At 41.6% G+C, this 13073-nt stretch overlaps 1 protein-coding gene across 1 annotated transcript; it reads right to left on the reverse strand.

Annotated features, from left to right (window-relative positions):
• Positions 1–594: 594 nt before the first annotated feature.
• nr2e1 (nuclear receptor subfamily 2, group E, member 1) lies at positions 595–8255 on the reverse strand. Its single transcript, XM_071526903.1, is given in 11 exon segments — positions 595–757; positions 1395–1500; positions 1731–1880; positions 2040–2136; positions 2687–2833; positions 3263–3397; positions 3399–3484; positions 3487–3498; positions 4026–4113; positions 5047–5192; positions 8195–8255. Coding segments are annotated over 11 exon segments (1191 nt in total).
• Between the last annotated feature and the right edge of the window lie 4818 nt (positions 8256–13073).

The following is a 13073-nucleotide window of genomic DNA, read 5'->3' on the forward strand; positions in this document are numbered from 1 at the left end:
TTCCAGTTCCTCCATATCGAGCTGCACCTCCTCCTCGTTGTTCCATGCGTTTGGTTTCAGCACCGGATCAGAGGGACAGCGACTCGCGTCCCCCATTACGCATGCGTCATCTTTTTGGTTTCCTCCATTGGGATTGAACATAGCAATAAAAGATTGAAAGGGCATTGGTCGTCAAGCTCATTGGTCTTACAGACACTCGAAAAACTTCTTAGAGATATAAAATGTCTTTGTCAAACACAGTCGCAGGTGCACTCCACAGTCTTTATATTGAAACACTGTAGGCTGCCTTCGCCTACACCGGAGATTGCAGTTTTTCAGTATCTTACAGGCAATTCTATTATGAAAATTACAGGCTAATCCTTACCTCTAGAGCAACTGTTAACAGGCTACTTGGTGAAATCCGGCTGTTTTACAGTCTTTGTTTCAGTAGAGCCTAGGCCTAAATAGATAAGAGATTTTGTGCTCAGCAAAATTCAACCCGTGGTGACACCTGCTACGACCTGACACTCGCTGGACTGCTTGGATGTGGCTATTGTGGCTCCCCGGGGCTTTTGCTCAAATCATTTCCATTGCCCATGAAAATATGGCAAGAATTCATATATCGCTGGACTTGTACATATCGGAGAGGAGCCTGGTGATGGGCACGTTGCCGATGGTCTTCTTGAAGAACACCTCCTCGATGGTGGACGGGCTGACCGAGCGCAGCGCCGGCAGCAGCAGGAGCAGCTTGCCAAAGCGACACGGCTGAGTCGGGTACCTGAAACACATCAGTGGAGTCAGAATCAATTGTAGAAGGCCTGTAGTTCCGATGCACGTTTTTGATTGGCTGAGCCACAATCGAAGCGGTTGTAAAATACCCAATAAACGCACACGGTGTGCGTTTATTGGGTATTTTACAACCGCTTCGCTTGTGTGCGGCACACCTGTGACTGCGTCGCTGTTAATTTAAATATTAATGCGCGGTGCTTACGTCTACAGTATGTGTCACATAGCAGCTGCGCTGTTTAACGAATGAACAAGAACTAGGCCTATAGCCTATTGCTTTTTTCATGACCATTTGCGTTCATTTTTATTACAGTGGTGTGCTACCTCGCTTCGAGTCTTGCAAGGCCTTAGCTTTTCTAACATTACTGTAAATTACTGTACATGCTCAATTAACTGTATAATCAACGTGTTTACATTGTGGCTGGTATAATTTTATGTTAAACGGCTCTCTCTCTCTGTGACTGCGTAAGCTGCAATAGACACCTGCCACCTGTGAAACACGTGCGTAAAGTGTGCATCGCCCTAGTAAAGGCACACCTGAGATTTCAAACAAACAACGGATAGATAGATAGATAGATAGATAGATAGATAGATAGATAGATAGATAAAGGGTTTGAGCTGAATCATACCTGGTGTGTATATAACTGTTGAGAGTGAGCTGTGCCTCGTCTTGTAGCGCGGCGATGGCGCTGGCGTTGCGGAAACTTCTTAGCTCATTGCCGCCATGCGTCGGAACTGTAAGAGACACGCAGGATTTTCACTATACCGCTGTCATCACCTGAAAACTAGTCTTTAAACGACAAAAATTTTACTTCTAGGGTATGGGTTTTGCTCAATGACAGTTCAGCAGAGAGGACGCTTGCCGAGAAGGGGTTTGAACCCGGGTCTTTTGGGTTTTTCTAACCCCCAGACCAAATAAATAGCCTATAGTGCCATGTCAGTCCAGAGAGACGGCTTTAACTCACCAGCTTTGAATGTCACGATACATTTCAAACAGGCGAACTCGGTTGCATCCAGACGCATCTGTCTGAACCGGGTCACCACCTCTTGCAGTGCTTGTATCTCGGAGATAATCTTATTCATCCGCTGAGACTCTGTGTTATCTGTGTTCAGGCCTGTTGATAAATAGGAAAGAAACGTCAGGATATATCACACTCAGGCACATTTAAGCGCTTCAGAAAATATAATCAGTTTAATTTACTTTGCCTCGAGTCTCAGTCCGCGAGGCCCGTAATTCTATAGATAAGCCTTCTAATGCCAAAGATACTACATACCAGAAACAGCGAGCAGGGTGTTGGAGTCCACAGGAATGGCCCACTGCGCGATGCCCAGAACAAATAATTCCCTCCAGGCGTCCTCCAGCAGGATCAGCTGCACAGAGGGATTATTTCAGTACCTCAGAAAAAACTTTGACTAAGTCTACTCGTTATGCTGGTAATGTAGCAACGATGTGTCATATTTCAAGTCATTTGTAAGTCTTGTAAGGTAACAGGACAACACCAACTCATGCGTAAAAGTGAAGTTTTTTCCATATTACGCACAGGCGTTAATTCGGTAAATCCTAAAGGAAGGCAAAGTCCCAGCATCTAATATTATTTGCCATCAAAAATTTCCAAATCGGCTTATATCGACTAGATTTCTGAGGACAAGTTGGACAGTGATTGATGACTGATTATGGCTATTATGACTTGGTCAATGTGATAAATTATTGATGATGTGATTTTTTAAAAGTATGGCTTCCAAATAGATTTGTGTCATTTAGTCTCTCTCTATTATAGTCATAGAACGCCCAACATCAAATTTGAACTCCCTTATGTCAAGTGCCTTGTAAACCTCGTCATACCAATTAACTCCCATTGCGCATGGTTCAACTATTTCCTGTTCCTTGATTCTCACAAATAGCCCGTCAGTCATAGTGTACCTGGTCAGATAACGGGAGCGTGGAGAACGCGGGCACGCTTTTGGCCCACTTGATGCTCATGAAAAGGAGGCGCGCCGCCGATTCGCACACGGACTCCGTTGCGACCTCGTAGAGGTACATGGGGGTGCCGCTGACCTCATGGGGGTACTGGAGGACAAAGGTTGAAATGAACGTCATCATCACCACCATCATCACCATCATCATCATCATCATCATCATTACAAAGGAACACAGTTCAGATTACAGCTCACAAAAAGGTCAAATTCCAAGCCTCAGCACCCGGTTTTATAATTATTAGTGTTGCCTGTGGTGGATTTAGAGTGACAAATCTGATTGGCAGATTTGTGGCTCTATAGGCTGCTAAATCGGGACAAGAATGTCAACTTCTAACCCTTACGAAAAGGAACTATAATCCTATAATAAAATCTTAGTAAACTACAACACAATATCAACGCAAAGTAACATAATCATGGTAATGCTGTATGAATATTATAGTGACAGCAGATAAAAAATATAATAAAGTTATTATAAACCCCCAGTCACAGGATAAGCCCTTATAGGAACATTGTTAAATACCTTTGGGGTGGGCTGAGCCAGACCCACGATCGCCTGCCTCTCCGGCGTGGTGGCCACTGTGCTCATCTCCAGGTTGTGCGGCTCCAGTTGCGTGACCGTGGTGAAGAAGGGGGGTCCTGGCAGAGAGGATCCCGGGGAAATGGGTCGACGATCCGTTCACCTCTTTGTGGCCCCGGAAATATAGGGCGACCTGTTTGCGGATGGTGGAGGTCCGGGGCCCCTCTCGTGCTGCACGGCTGTGAAACGGGACAGCAAGGGACACAGACTGTAAAGGAATGATCTCTGCAGGAGTGAATGCCTTGTTTATCACGTTTGTTGACATCCAGTGTTGGCATTTTCACGAGTTGTGTACTTCAATTTCAGCAGTGTCAGAAGGAAAGGGATGCAAAAGGATGACAAGAACAATTCACATTAACGCTGCTTGGTTTCACTGATCATTCACAGGAGAGATAACTGAATTATCCCGACTTTGAAAGGCCAATTTTGGGGGTATAAAGGAAAAGTAATAGAAAAGTAATAGGCTATAACAAGCAGTGAAACGAATCAAGTAAAGAAAATAAAAAGTAATATAAATCCTTTTGAAATGATTAAGGAGTTATAAGCAACGTGTTGCTTTTTGAGTAACCAGTGAATTGAATGGTCTTGCTTCTCGTGAGTCTTATGAATGCAACCTCTGTTAAATAGCCTACACTTCCATCCGACTCGAAACGTCACTGCATGGCGAGTCTATGGCCAAAACGATGATTCAATTAAGCCCATTTACCGTCTTTATTCATGTTCACTTCCAGACACTTTTTCAAGCGGCACGCTCGGCATTGGTTTCTGTGAGTTTTGTCCACAGGGCAACCCCCCTATACAGAAAGAGAGAGAGAGAGAGAGAGAGAGAGAGAGAGAGAGGGAGAGAGAGAGAGAGAGAGAGAGAGAGTGAGAGAGAGAGAGAGAGAGAGAGAGAGAGAGAGAGAGAGAGAGAGAGAGAGAGAGAGAGAGAGTTATGTGTTACACAGCTTCCAGTTGAATTTCTCACACATTATCTTCCCGGGAGGCCAATCTCCAGGTGAAAGATCATGCTATTATCATGCTATTATCATGCTATTAACATGTAGTCATCGACCTGCTCCCCCGCGGCTCCACTGGAGCCTCGTCCCACAGGGTAAGTACCCTATCCCGCCCTCTGCTGCCTAAATCCTCGCCTTAGTGTCATTACATTAGATTGGATTACACCTGATATATTAAAGCAGCGCGGTGTTTAGCCCGGTACTTAATGGTCCAGGCATGACACAATTAGGCTCATCAAGGGAGACTTAACCCAGCGCCCGAGGGGAAAACCAAATACTAACCTGCGCGTAAAATGTGCAATCCGTGCGTAAGACTGTTAGTGGGTTTTGGATGAGGACCAGACGCGTCAGTTCATTCAGGTTTATGGCAAAGCCCTACTTCTAATAGCAGTTAAAGCATCTAAACCTTATACACATTTCTGGGGACAGGTGGAGCAATGACTGATAACTGATAAGATATTATTATTTGGTTAGTGTGATAAATGATTAGATATGGGACGCAGATCCTGATGTGATTTAGTAGATATGGCTTCCAAATAAATTTCTGGCTATGCAGGATTTGCTCTACATTGTAATAATAAAAAACGTCAAAATCTAATTTGCACTCATTTAAGCTAATATAAGGTGAGTGCATCTCGCCACAGCCAGTTCATGCCCGTGGATAATGTGAAAAGGGAGATGAAGGAGAATAGGTTTTTCTAAAGGAAATAAATAAAAAGGAGGCCTCACCTGAGAGCCAGATTTACAGACGTAGGTCCTGTTTCTGCGGATGCTCCTCTTGAAGAATCCCGAGCAGCCGTCACAGGCGTAAACACCGTAGTGTTTCCCTGAGCTGCGGTCGCCGCACACTTTGCATGGGATGTCCAATATCCGACCTGGGAGAGGCCCACATTCAATTAGATAACATGTTCAACGAGCCTATAGGGATGAATTATCAGGCGTTAGGATGAAATTGATCTTATTAAGCTCATTTGCATCATCTATGAATTCATGAAATTCATGGCAAGCTGTGATAATTGGTTCATTAGTGAAACTCCGAGGAAATAATATAGGGACAATTTGCAATATTGAAAGAAATGACTTGTGAAAATTGTCCCTTTGCTTGTGACAAGTATCTAAACTACAGGAAAAGTCTGAAAATGCAAGAAATGCATTTTCAGACTTTAACACTGTAGTGCTGTAGTTCAATAAGCCGAGTTTCGCACTAAAACTGTATTGTAACACTGGTTCGATTCCTACTGTGCCACTCATGCCAAACTGTATGCTCGGTCGCTACTGTACGGCGCTTTGGATAAAAGCGGCCAACAAATAGCATGTATTCCTAATGTTACACACCATCTCCCTCTACCTCAACACACACTCACACACACACACACACACACACACACACACACACACACACACTGGACAGCGCCCCGCGCCTTTACAGGTCGTCCAACCATGGGAATTCACTGCGCACATTTCAAGTATAAAGTCCGGTGGGAAGCGTCATATCTGAGCTCTCTAAGACAATGGCCCGAGGGCGCACAATGGAGACATTAGGGGAAAGTGTTAACTTAATGATTTTCCCCCATTGAACCTCGTCTGACTGCCTGGATCTCGACAAGCTGCCAACTCCCCTTCATAATGGGACTCGACAGCTGCTTTATCCCGCAGGTCTATAGGCCCCAGGATTAGGGAGTGACACTGCACCATGAGAATAATGCGCACCAACTCGTTTCACCAACTCAAATGAAGTGTATGTAAATCGACCCCGGAGTAGATGAAAAAATGTGATTTTTTGTAAAGATTTTGTATTCAAATCTATTAAAAAGAAGTATATTTGTATGCATATGAGGGAGTCTTTTTTATTCTGGAGGGAAAAGCCGTCTATGTAATTACACTGACGTTTTGCCACCTGCTCATTGATTCGCCAGTGACCCGTCAAAAAGGGTAGCATGGGAATAACTACACAGCAGCAAAAACAATGACTTCAGGGGCAGAGTTATAGGGCTTCAATTGTCAGATTATTAAGAATCAGAGGGTCGTAGGCGATTAAACTGTAGGCTGCGGTGTGTAATAGGCCCAAGATAGACAGCGAGCACTTTGTTGCATTTACATGCCGGTTAGTGTTTAAGAGTTTCTATATAAAATAGAGGGGAAAAGTGAAATTCACCTTCTAATTACGAGTGTAAATTGAAATTCTAGACCTGCTGTATAATAATTTATTTCCTCACTAGAAGATGTGTAGTTATGCTGTGTAAAATTCAAACAGTCTGTAGGCCTATACGCTTCTAAAAAAGAAATTCAAGTTATAATTGTATTGGTTGGAGTCACTTAGGCCTGTTGATCAGCCGGTATTTAACAGAATAGCCTAAAGTTCACACATTTTCAAAACAAAGTTTTATCACTAAGACGTTATTACATTAATCACAGTTAACGAAAGAACATAATATTTCGACAAAAAAGCTAAAAACTCGAGATTTCTGAGTGTCAGTTAAAGAAAATGACGCACGATTTTGTTGTGAAGGGGGAAAATGTATTTAACTTCCCTCCGTGGGGGTCCAATTCGTCTCCATTGTGTGCAGTAATTGCTTGAAGATATATGGCATATTCTATTAACGTAATTACCATCAAGCCGAAAACCTGCTAAAAGAACTGGAAATTAAGTTTTACTGAATGGAGGAAATGTTTTTCTGACCACCCATAATGTGGGATGAACCTGGGCGAGAGCATTAGAGTCATGTCATGTGTGAGTTGTTTATTCCCATTTAAAACAAATTGCATATCCACACCCATCTGAATACATTTAACTGTTTCTTGAGACTGGAGCATAGGCCTTTAGCACCAGCACACAAACTATAACACATATGGTTGTGATATCTTACAGCCGCTGAAGGATATCGGCCTACTGAAACTTAACAGAAAATGTCCTGGTATTTGGAAATAAAACAGTAGCCTGCTCTATATAATAAACGGATCCAATATGAATTCAAAGGCCTGCCAGTGGGATAATTGTAAGAGGTTAAGGGGGAAAAGCATTTACAATTAATATTAATTTCATTTTAAATTAAGAAGCACAATCATTTTTAACAGTTTAATTCAAAATCATTGAATATATTAATGAATAATTAATTAAATGAATTGATTAACAATTTTTACAGTCCACACACACACACTCACGCGCGCGCTCGCGCGCACAAACACGCACGCACACAAATACATAAGCTGTAGGCTACTTATTTATTGGTTTCATTAATTGGGCTAAAAGAGTTAACCAACACTACATTAGGAGAGTTATCTTTTACAAGCCTTAAGATCAGGTCTTGTAAAGTGATTATATTAAATATCTATCTATTGGCTGCTGCTCTTTTAAAAGCAATATTGAAAAATTGAATTACAGGCAACAAGTGGCAACAAGTGGGACTCAAGCGGGGCTCTTGAAGAGGAATATTCTGTATATAGATAGGATGTATATTTAATTTCCTCACTTAGAGCAATGTGCACTACACCAAAAAATACATTCCTTGAGAGATGTCAGGGCAATTCGGCAAAAGCCAAATAAATTATCCAGTCAAGGCTACAGGTTGACGCAGCCACCTGCGTGCGTTCGGTAAAGAAATTCAGCAACAAAATTCCCCATTCATCAACTAACCCCCGTTTTTGGTAAAAACGTGAGGATGAATAGACTTAATAATCATAATGAGGCTATGATGATGCAAGTAATATCAACACGTATAACCAACGCTGCAGGTAGCCGAATAGGCCTATGATAACTTCACATTTTTACGACCTGTTGACTATTTAAGAGAAAGGCCTATACTCTTTCTAACACGTTGGATTATTGAACAATTTTAATAAACAATGTAGGCTAAAGAAAGGGGAAAGCACCACTTACTTGATTTGACATTCAAAATATCCAAACAGCCACTTGTTGAGCCGGCGGGTTTGCTCATCATGGAAACTCAACTTGATAATAAAGTTTAGAATGAAAAAAATGTGCTTCTCTTTTAATTCTTGCTGAGAATAACAATAAAAATCGTGAAAGCGTCAACAGTCTTTTCCTTGAATTCTTTACCGGCTGCGTTGAGATTGGCCAGTTAACGTCCTGAGTTGCCCAACTTGACACACTGTAGTCTCCGGTCGAGGACTCCACATTAAACCACCCGGTGGTACATTGTTTTGGGCCGTCTTTGCCTTGTGGATGGACTTGACTCCGGGTCCTACATGCAGGTTCCTGGACGGGCGGAGAGCCGGACTGCAGCCCCGGGACAGCGACCGGTTAACGGCGACAGCAGCTCTCCTGATCGGGGCGCAACAGCCGCTGCATAAAGTTGGAGAAGGAAAAACACTGCCTGGTGCGCATCCGACCGTAGCCTACCCAACCAGTGGGGTAACGAAAACTCAAATTGAGGCTATTCTGACAGGCGAAAGCTTGTTAAAACCGGGAGCCGATGTGACTTACTGCTGCGAGTCCCCCAGATAAAACCTTGGTAATATTTATGAGAAGTGTCAGGGGGTGGCTGGAGGGTGGAGATCTCCACTTCCTTCATCCACTTGGCTTTCTACTCCAAACTCCAGCCTGACGTCACTGGCTGAGAGAGAGAGCGAGAGAGAGAGAGAGAGAGAGAGAGAAGGGGGTGGGTGGGTAGATAGGGGGGGTCCTGGGCAAGTGATGTGAGGTGCCTTGCTCATGGGTTCCAACAGGAAACAAAAACACGTGTTGCATATGTTTTCAGCATAAGTTAAGTGTCACTAAATCGCTTTGTCTCGACTGAAATGCCCCCATTGCTCATAATAACTCGCGAAAAACCTATAGTAGGCCTAATCCTATAATAAAGTCTTATAGGGATATACAAAATACAGCAAAACTTTAAGATAATTAGCCTACTATAGGTCAAAAGAAGACCACAAAGTATCACAAGTATGATATATAAATTGTATGATAAATACCACAGACACACTTTCAGTCCCTGAATATTATAGAAACATTATACTGAATTTTCGTTAGGGAAAAATAACTTTTGATAATTTATTGATTATAATCTTCTGCAAAGATTTGTCTTTTCTTTTGCCGATGTCTATTTAAATGCACTATTATTTTCACTGCTTCTTTGAGCTTCATTGACTTTTTGTGTACCTTTTACTAATACTTAAACAGCCACATGTCAGTTGTTTAGGGTTATTTATAGGGACGTTTATAGGCTTATTTATGAGATGTGCTATTGTTCGATTAACAGGGTGATCGACAGGGTTAATCTGACCGATCTAAAACTCGTTATGACATTAATATACAGGGCTGCAGTCTCCCTGTAACTGGGGTCAAAAAAGGGTCCTGCAGTGATGTAGTGGAAAATCAAAACCTCGGTCAGCTATGATCTCCATGGTGATCATTGATCTAAAAGTAAATAACCAGTTTACTAAACCAGTGTAAACAAAAATCCACCTTTCTTCCAGAAAAACATGAATATACAGCAAGTATTTTTTCCCCTTAAAAGACCATATCCTCATATGATTTTCCTCAGTTTGATACTATACGTACTATTGTATACTAGGTCATAAAGATGCATGTCAACCTATAAAAGGTGAGTAAACTATTCCGCAAATAAAAAGTTGGGCAAATTAAATTAGGTTTTGAAACCTCCACAGATTCTGTCCTTATAAGTTACAAATATATCATTTTAATCCTCACAAAAACAACAACAATAATAATAATAACAATAATAATAATAATAATAATAATAATAATAATAATAATAATAATAATGATGATGATGATGATGACGATGATAATGATAATAATTATAATAATAATAACAATATTATTAATAAAGAGATAGGCCAACACAATCCACTGGTCACTTTTCGTTACAATTTCATTGCCTGCTGGAGGAGAAGAGAATGAAAAAAGTGAAATACAAAAAAAGTGACGTAGGCCTCTCACTCCTTTGGAATGTTACTCGTTTCATTTTTTTTAAGCTCAAATAAGCAGGCTGGTGTACTGGGTTTAGGTGGGTTTACCCTCCTCTACACCCTGTTTCTGCACCACACAGCATGTTTGGACCGCTGTCTCTCCGCCTGTCCATAGAGGAGCGGGTCGAGTCGGGCTGGAGGACCCCGGGGTGCCGGGGCCTCAGACCGCTCACTGACACCCTGACCTTGACAGCTTGCTGTGCTTTCGCTCGGTAACTCCAGAAATCCATATTCTGTTTTTAATTGTGTTCATTCCCACGGTACACTAGAGGCCATATGGACGCTCAAAGTGTCGATTTAAGCGGACGAGGGCGGGGCGGAGAGGCGTAGTTAATTGCAATTAGCCATTGTTGTGTCTTTCAACCTTGTTGCAGCCCTTTAGCTTCACAGCTAAGGCTGGAGACTAACAAGCCTGATGAAAAATCACCAGAACATTCCTATAATATTCCTATAGCCCCGGGACTCAGGTTGTCTCTGTGGTATACTCAATAATAAGTGTTTTTTTTCTCCTATGGTATCACTATAATGTTCCTTTATTATTCCTATTAGCGAGTGTTTCTGTGATATTTGTAAAGCATCTTTCTGAAAAAAAGGAGTAAAGGAAAGTGACCACTTAATGTAATGTTGATTAGTTTACGAAAAGAATAGTACGCTATAACACAAAATAGTGAGTGCGCGCATAAGAGCCGATTAAACGTTTATAAAATGAAGACACAACAATCACTTCACGTTGTCATTCTTTTATGTTCCTTCAGAAATCAATAACCTCACTTTTGCAAGTTATTTCTGAGTGTGTGTGTGTGTGTGTGTGTGTGTGTGTGTGTGCGTGCGCGCGCGTGTGTGTGGGTGGCTGGGGTGGGTGAATGTGCGACATAATCTCCTTAACTCGTCCTAATCCTCGTCATTCACTGATAGCCTTTACACAAATATAACCAACATCATGGTTGCCGGGGTTGCCTTCTTTCACTTTTTGTATTAGTGACTCTCTTCTCCTCCAGCAGTCAATGAAATATCGTTCACAAAGGGACCAGTGGATTGTGTATGTGTTTTTTTTTTTTTTTTTTTTTTGGGGGGGGGGGTTCTGCATCAGTGTGCGGCTACTTGATATATAGTCTTTAAAAAGAGAAATGAGTCAGAGTCACTACAAAACAATATAGGGAAACCATTCGTGTGTGCCGAATATCTTGACATCTTATACGCATGATTCCTGCAAGACTAAGGATAGAAATGATATGACGGCTTATTTGTAAAGGACATAATATAGGTTTACGCACTCAGTTTACGCACCTATGTATTTGTGGAGTAGAGTTCACCCACCTTTATAGGTTGACATAAATCGTTAAGATGTGAAATTCACTACACATCATCATACCAAACTGATGTAAGTTATATGAGGAAAAAGCATAAATCGTTCCTTTTCTGAAAATGTAATTGAGTTTTATTTATACTGATCGTTGTTTGCGTTATGGTGTTCACCGAGTGGAGTTCATAGTTTATCCACCTTTTTATTTCCCGCTACATCACTGGGTGCGGGCTCGTAACTAACCAGGCGTGAACCAATTGGCTTTAGGGAGAAGTCACTAAGCGCCAGAGAGCAAACATAATAGGGAGAATTCAAGGCAACCAAAGGCCCAGCCATCCTTTAAAACAGACCGGGGAGATCATAGCCGCGCGGAGACTGCAGGTACTTTGGCCGGTGGATGAATCAACAAATTGTACGGTTTCAACGGAGGGAAATCTAAGCCGTTCCATGAACTGTTTTGACAGATATGAGACGGATTGGGCGCACAGTAAACGAAAAAGCCTTGTTCACCACAGCCGAAAATTGCTTAAAGACCTCTCCTAGATAATATTGTTATAGTGATAATCTTACATATAAAATATTCGAAGTGAGTGCAAAATACGCAGCCAGGTTTCAGCACCACGGACAGTTCTTGAAAGGAGTCACCAAACAGATGCAGGTTACCTGTCTGTAATGGTGTTCATTCCAAATTTAAAGGGGCCCTATTGTAGGAATTCAAATGTCCCTCTATTTATATACATATATGATCAAAGATCTTTAATGAAGATACTGTTAAAATTTGATTTTGTTTGAGTGCTAAAATTAAAAGTTATTGCATTTAAAAAATCCATCCTTTTTTACAGTCAACACATCACAACTGGATGAGGGCTTTATTGGCTCCCCTCATTAAACAACTGCTAAAGACAAGTTTGCAGCATTTTCCAGTGCGGTCAGCCAATCAGGGTCCAGCATTGTGACTGTTCTGACTGTGAGGACTTAGTCTTCAAATTCATTCAATAAATACCCTTTTAAATACTATATTTATTTACATAACATGATGAAGAACATTATTCATATCCTGAGCCATGGTATATTTGAAAACAAAATCATGACAAAGGAATAATGTAGGACCTTTAAGCCGCTGCAGTCACATAGTAACAAAACCCCAGCAAGAACGACGAAAACGAACCAGTCATTCTTGATTTTCATATGCTTTACCTACCGCATATATCACTGAGTTCTTTCTGTCTTGCGGAACAGCTTCCCATCACATTTTGCTGTGGCATTCCCCTCTTGCCAGTCTTCTCTTTACACCCATGCCCCATATAGGGGGTTTAATGAAGAAAGTTCTTATGTATTTCATCTGACAAATTTCTCGGTAACAGTGGTGGAAAGTAACTAAGTACATTTACTCAAGTACTGTACTTAAGTACAATTTTGAGATACTTGTACTTTACTTGAATATTTCCATTTGATGCTACTTTATACTTCCACTCCACTACCTTTCATAGGGAAATATTGT

This window comes from Centroberyx affinis, unplaced genomic scaffold (assembly GCF_046629955.1).
Source record: "Centroberyx affinis isolate AG114_WGS23_722 - 3 ecotype Tasmania unplaced genomic scaffold, CSIRO-AGI_Caff_v1 ptg001477l_1, whole genome shotgun sequence".
Classification (NCBI taxonomy): Eukaryota; Metazoa; Chordata; class Actinopteri; order Beryciformes; family Berycidae; genus Centroberyx; species Centroberyx affinis.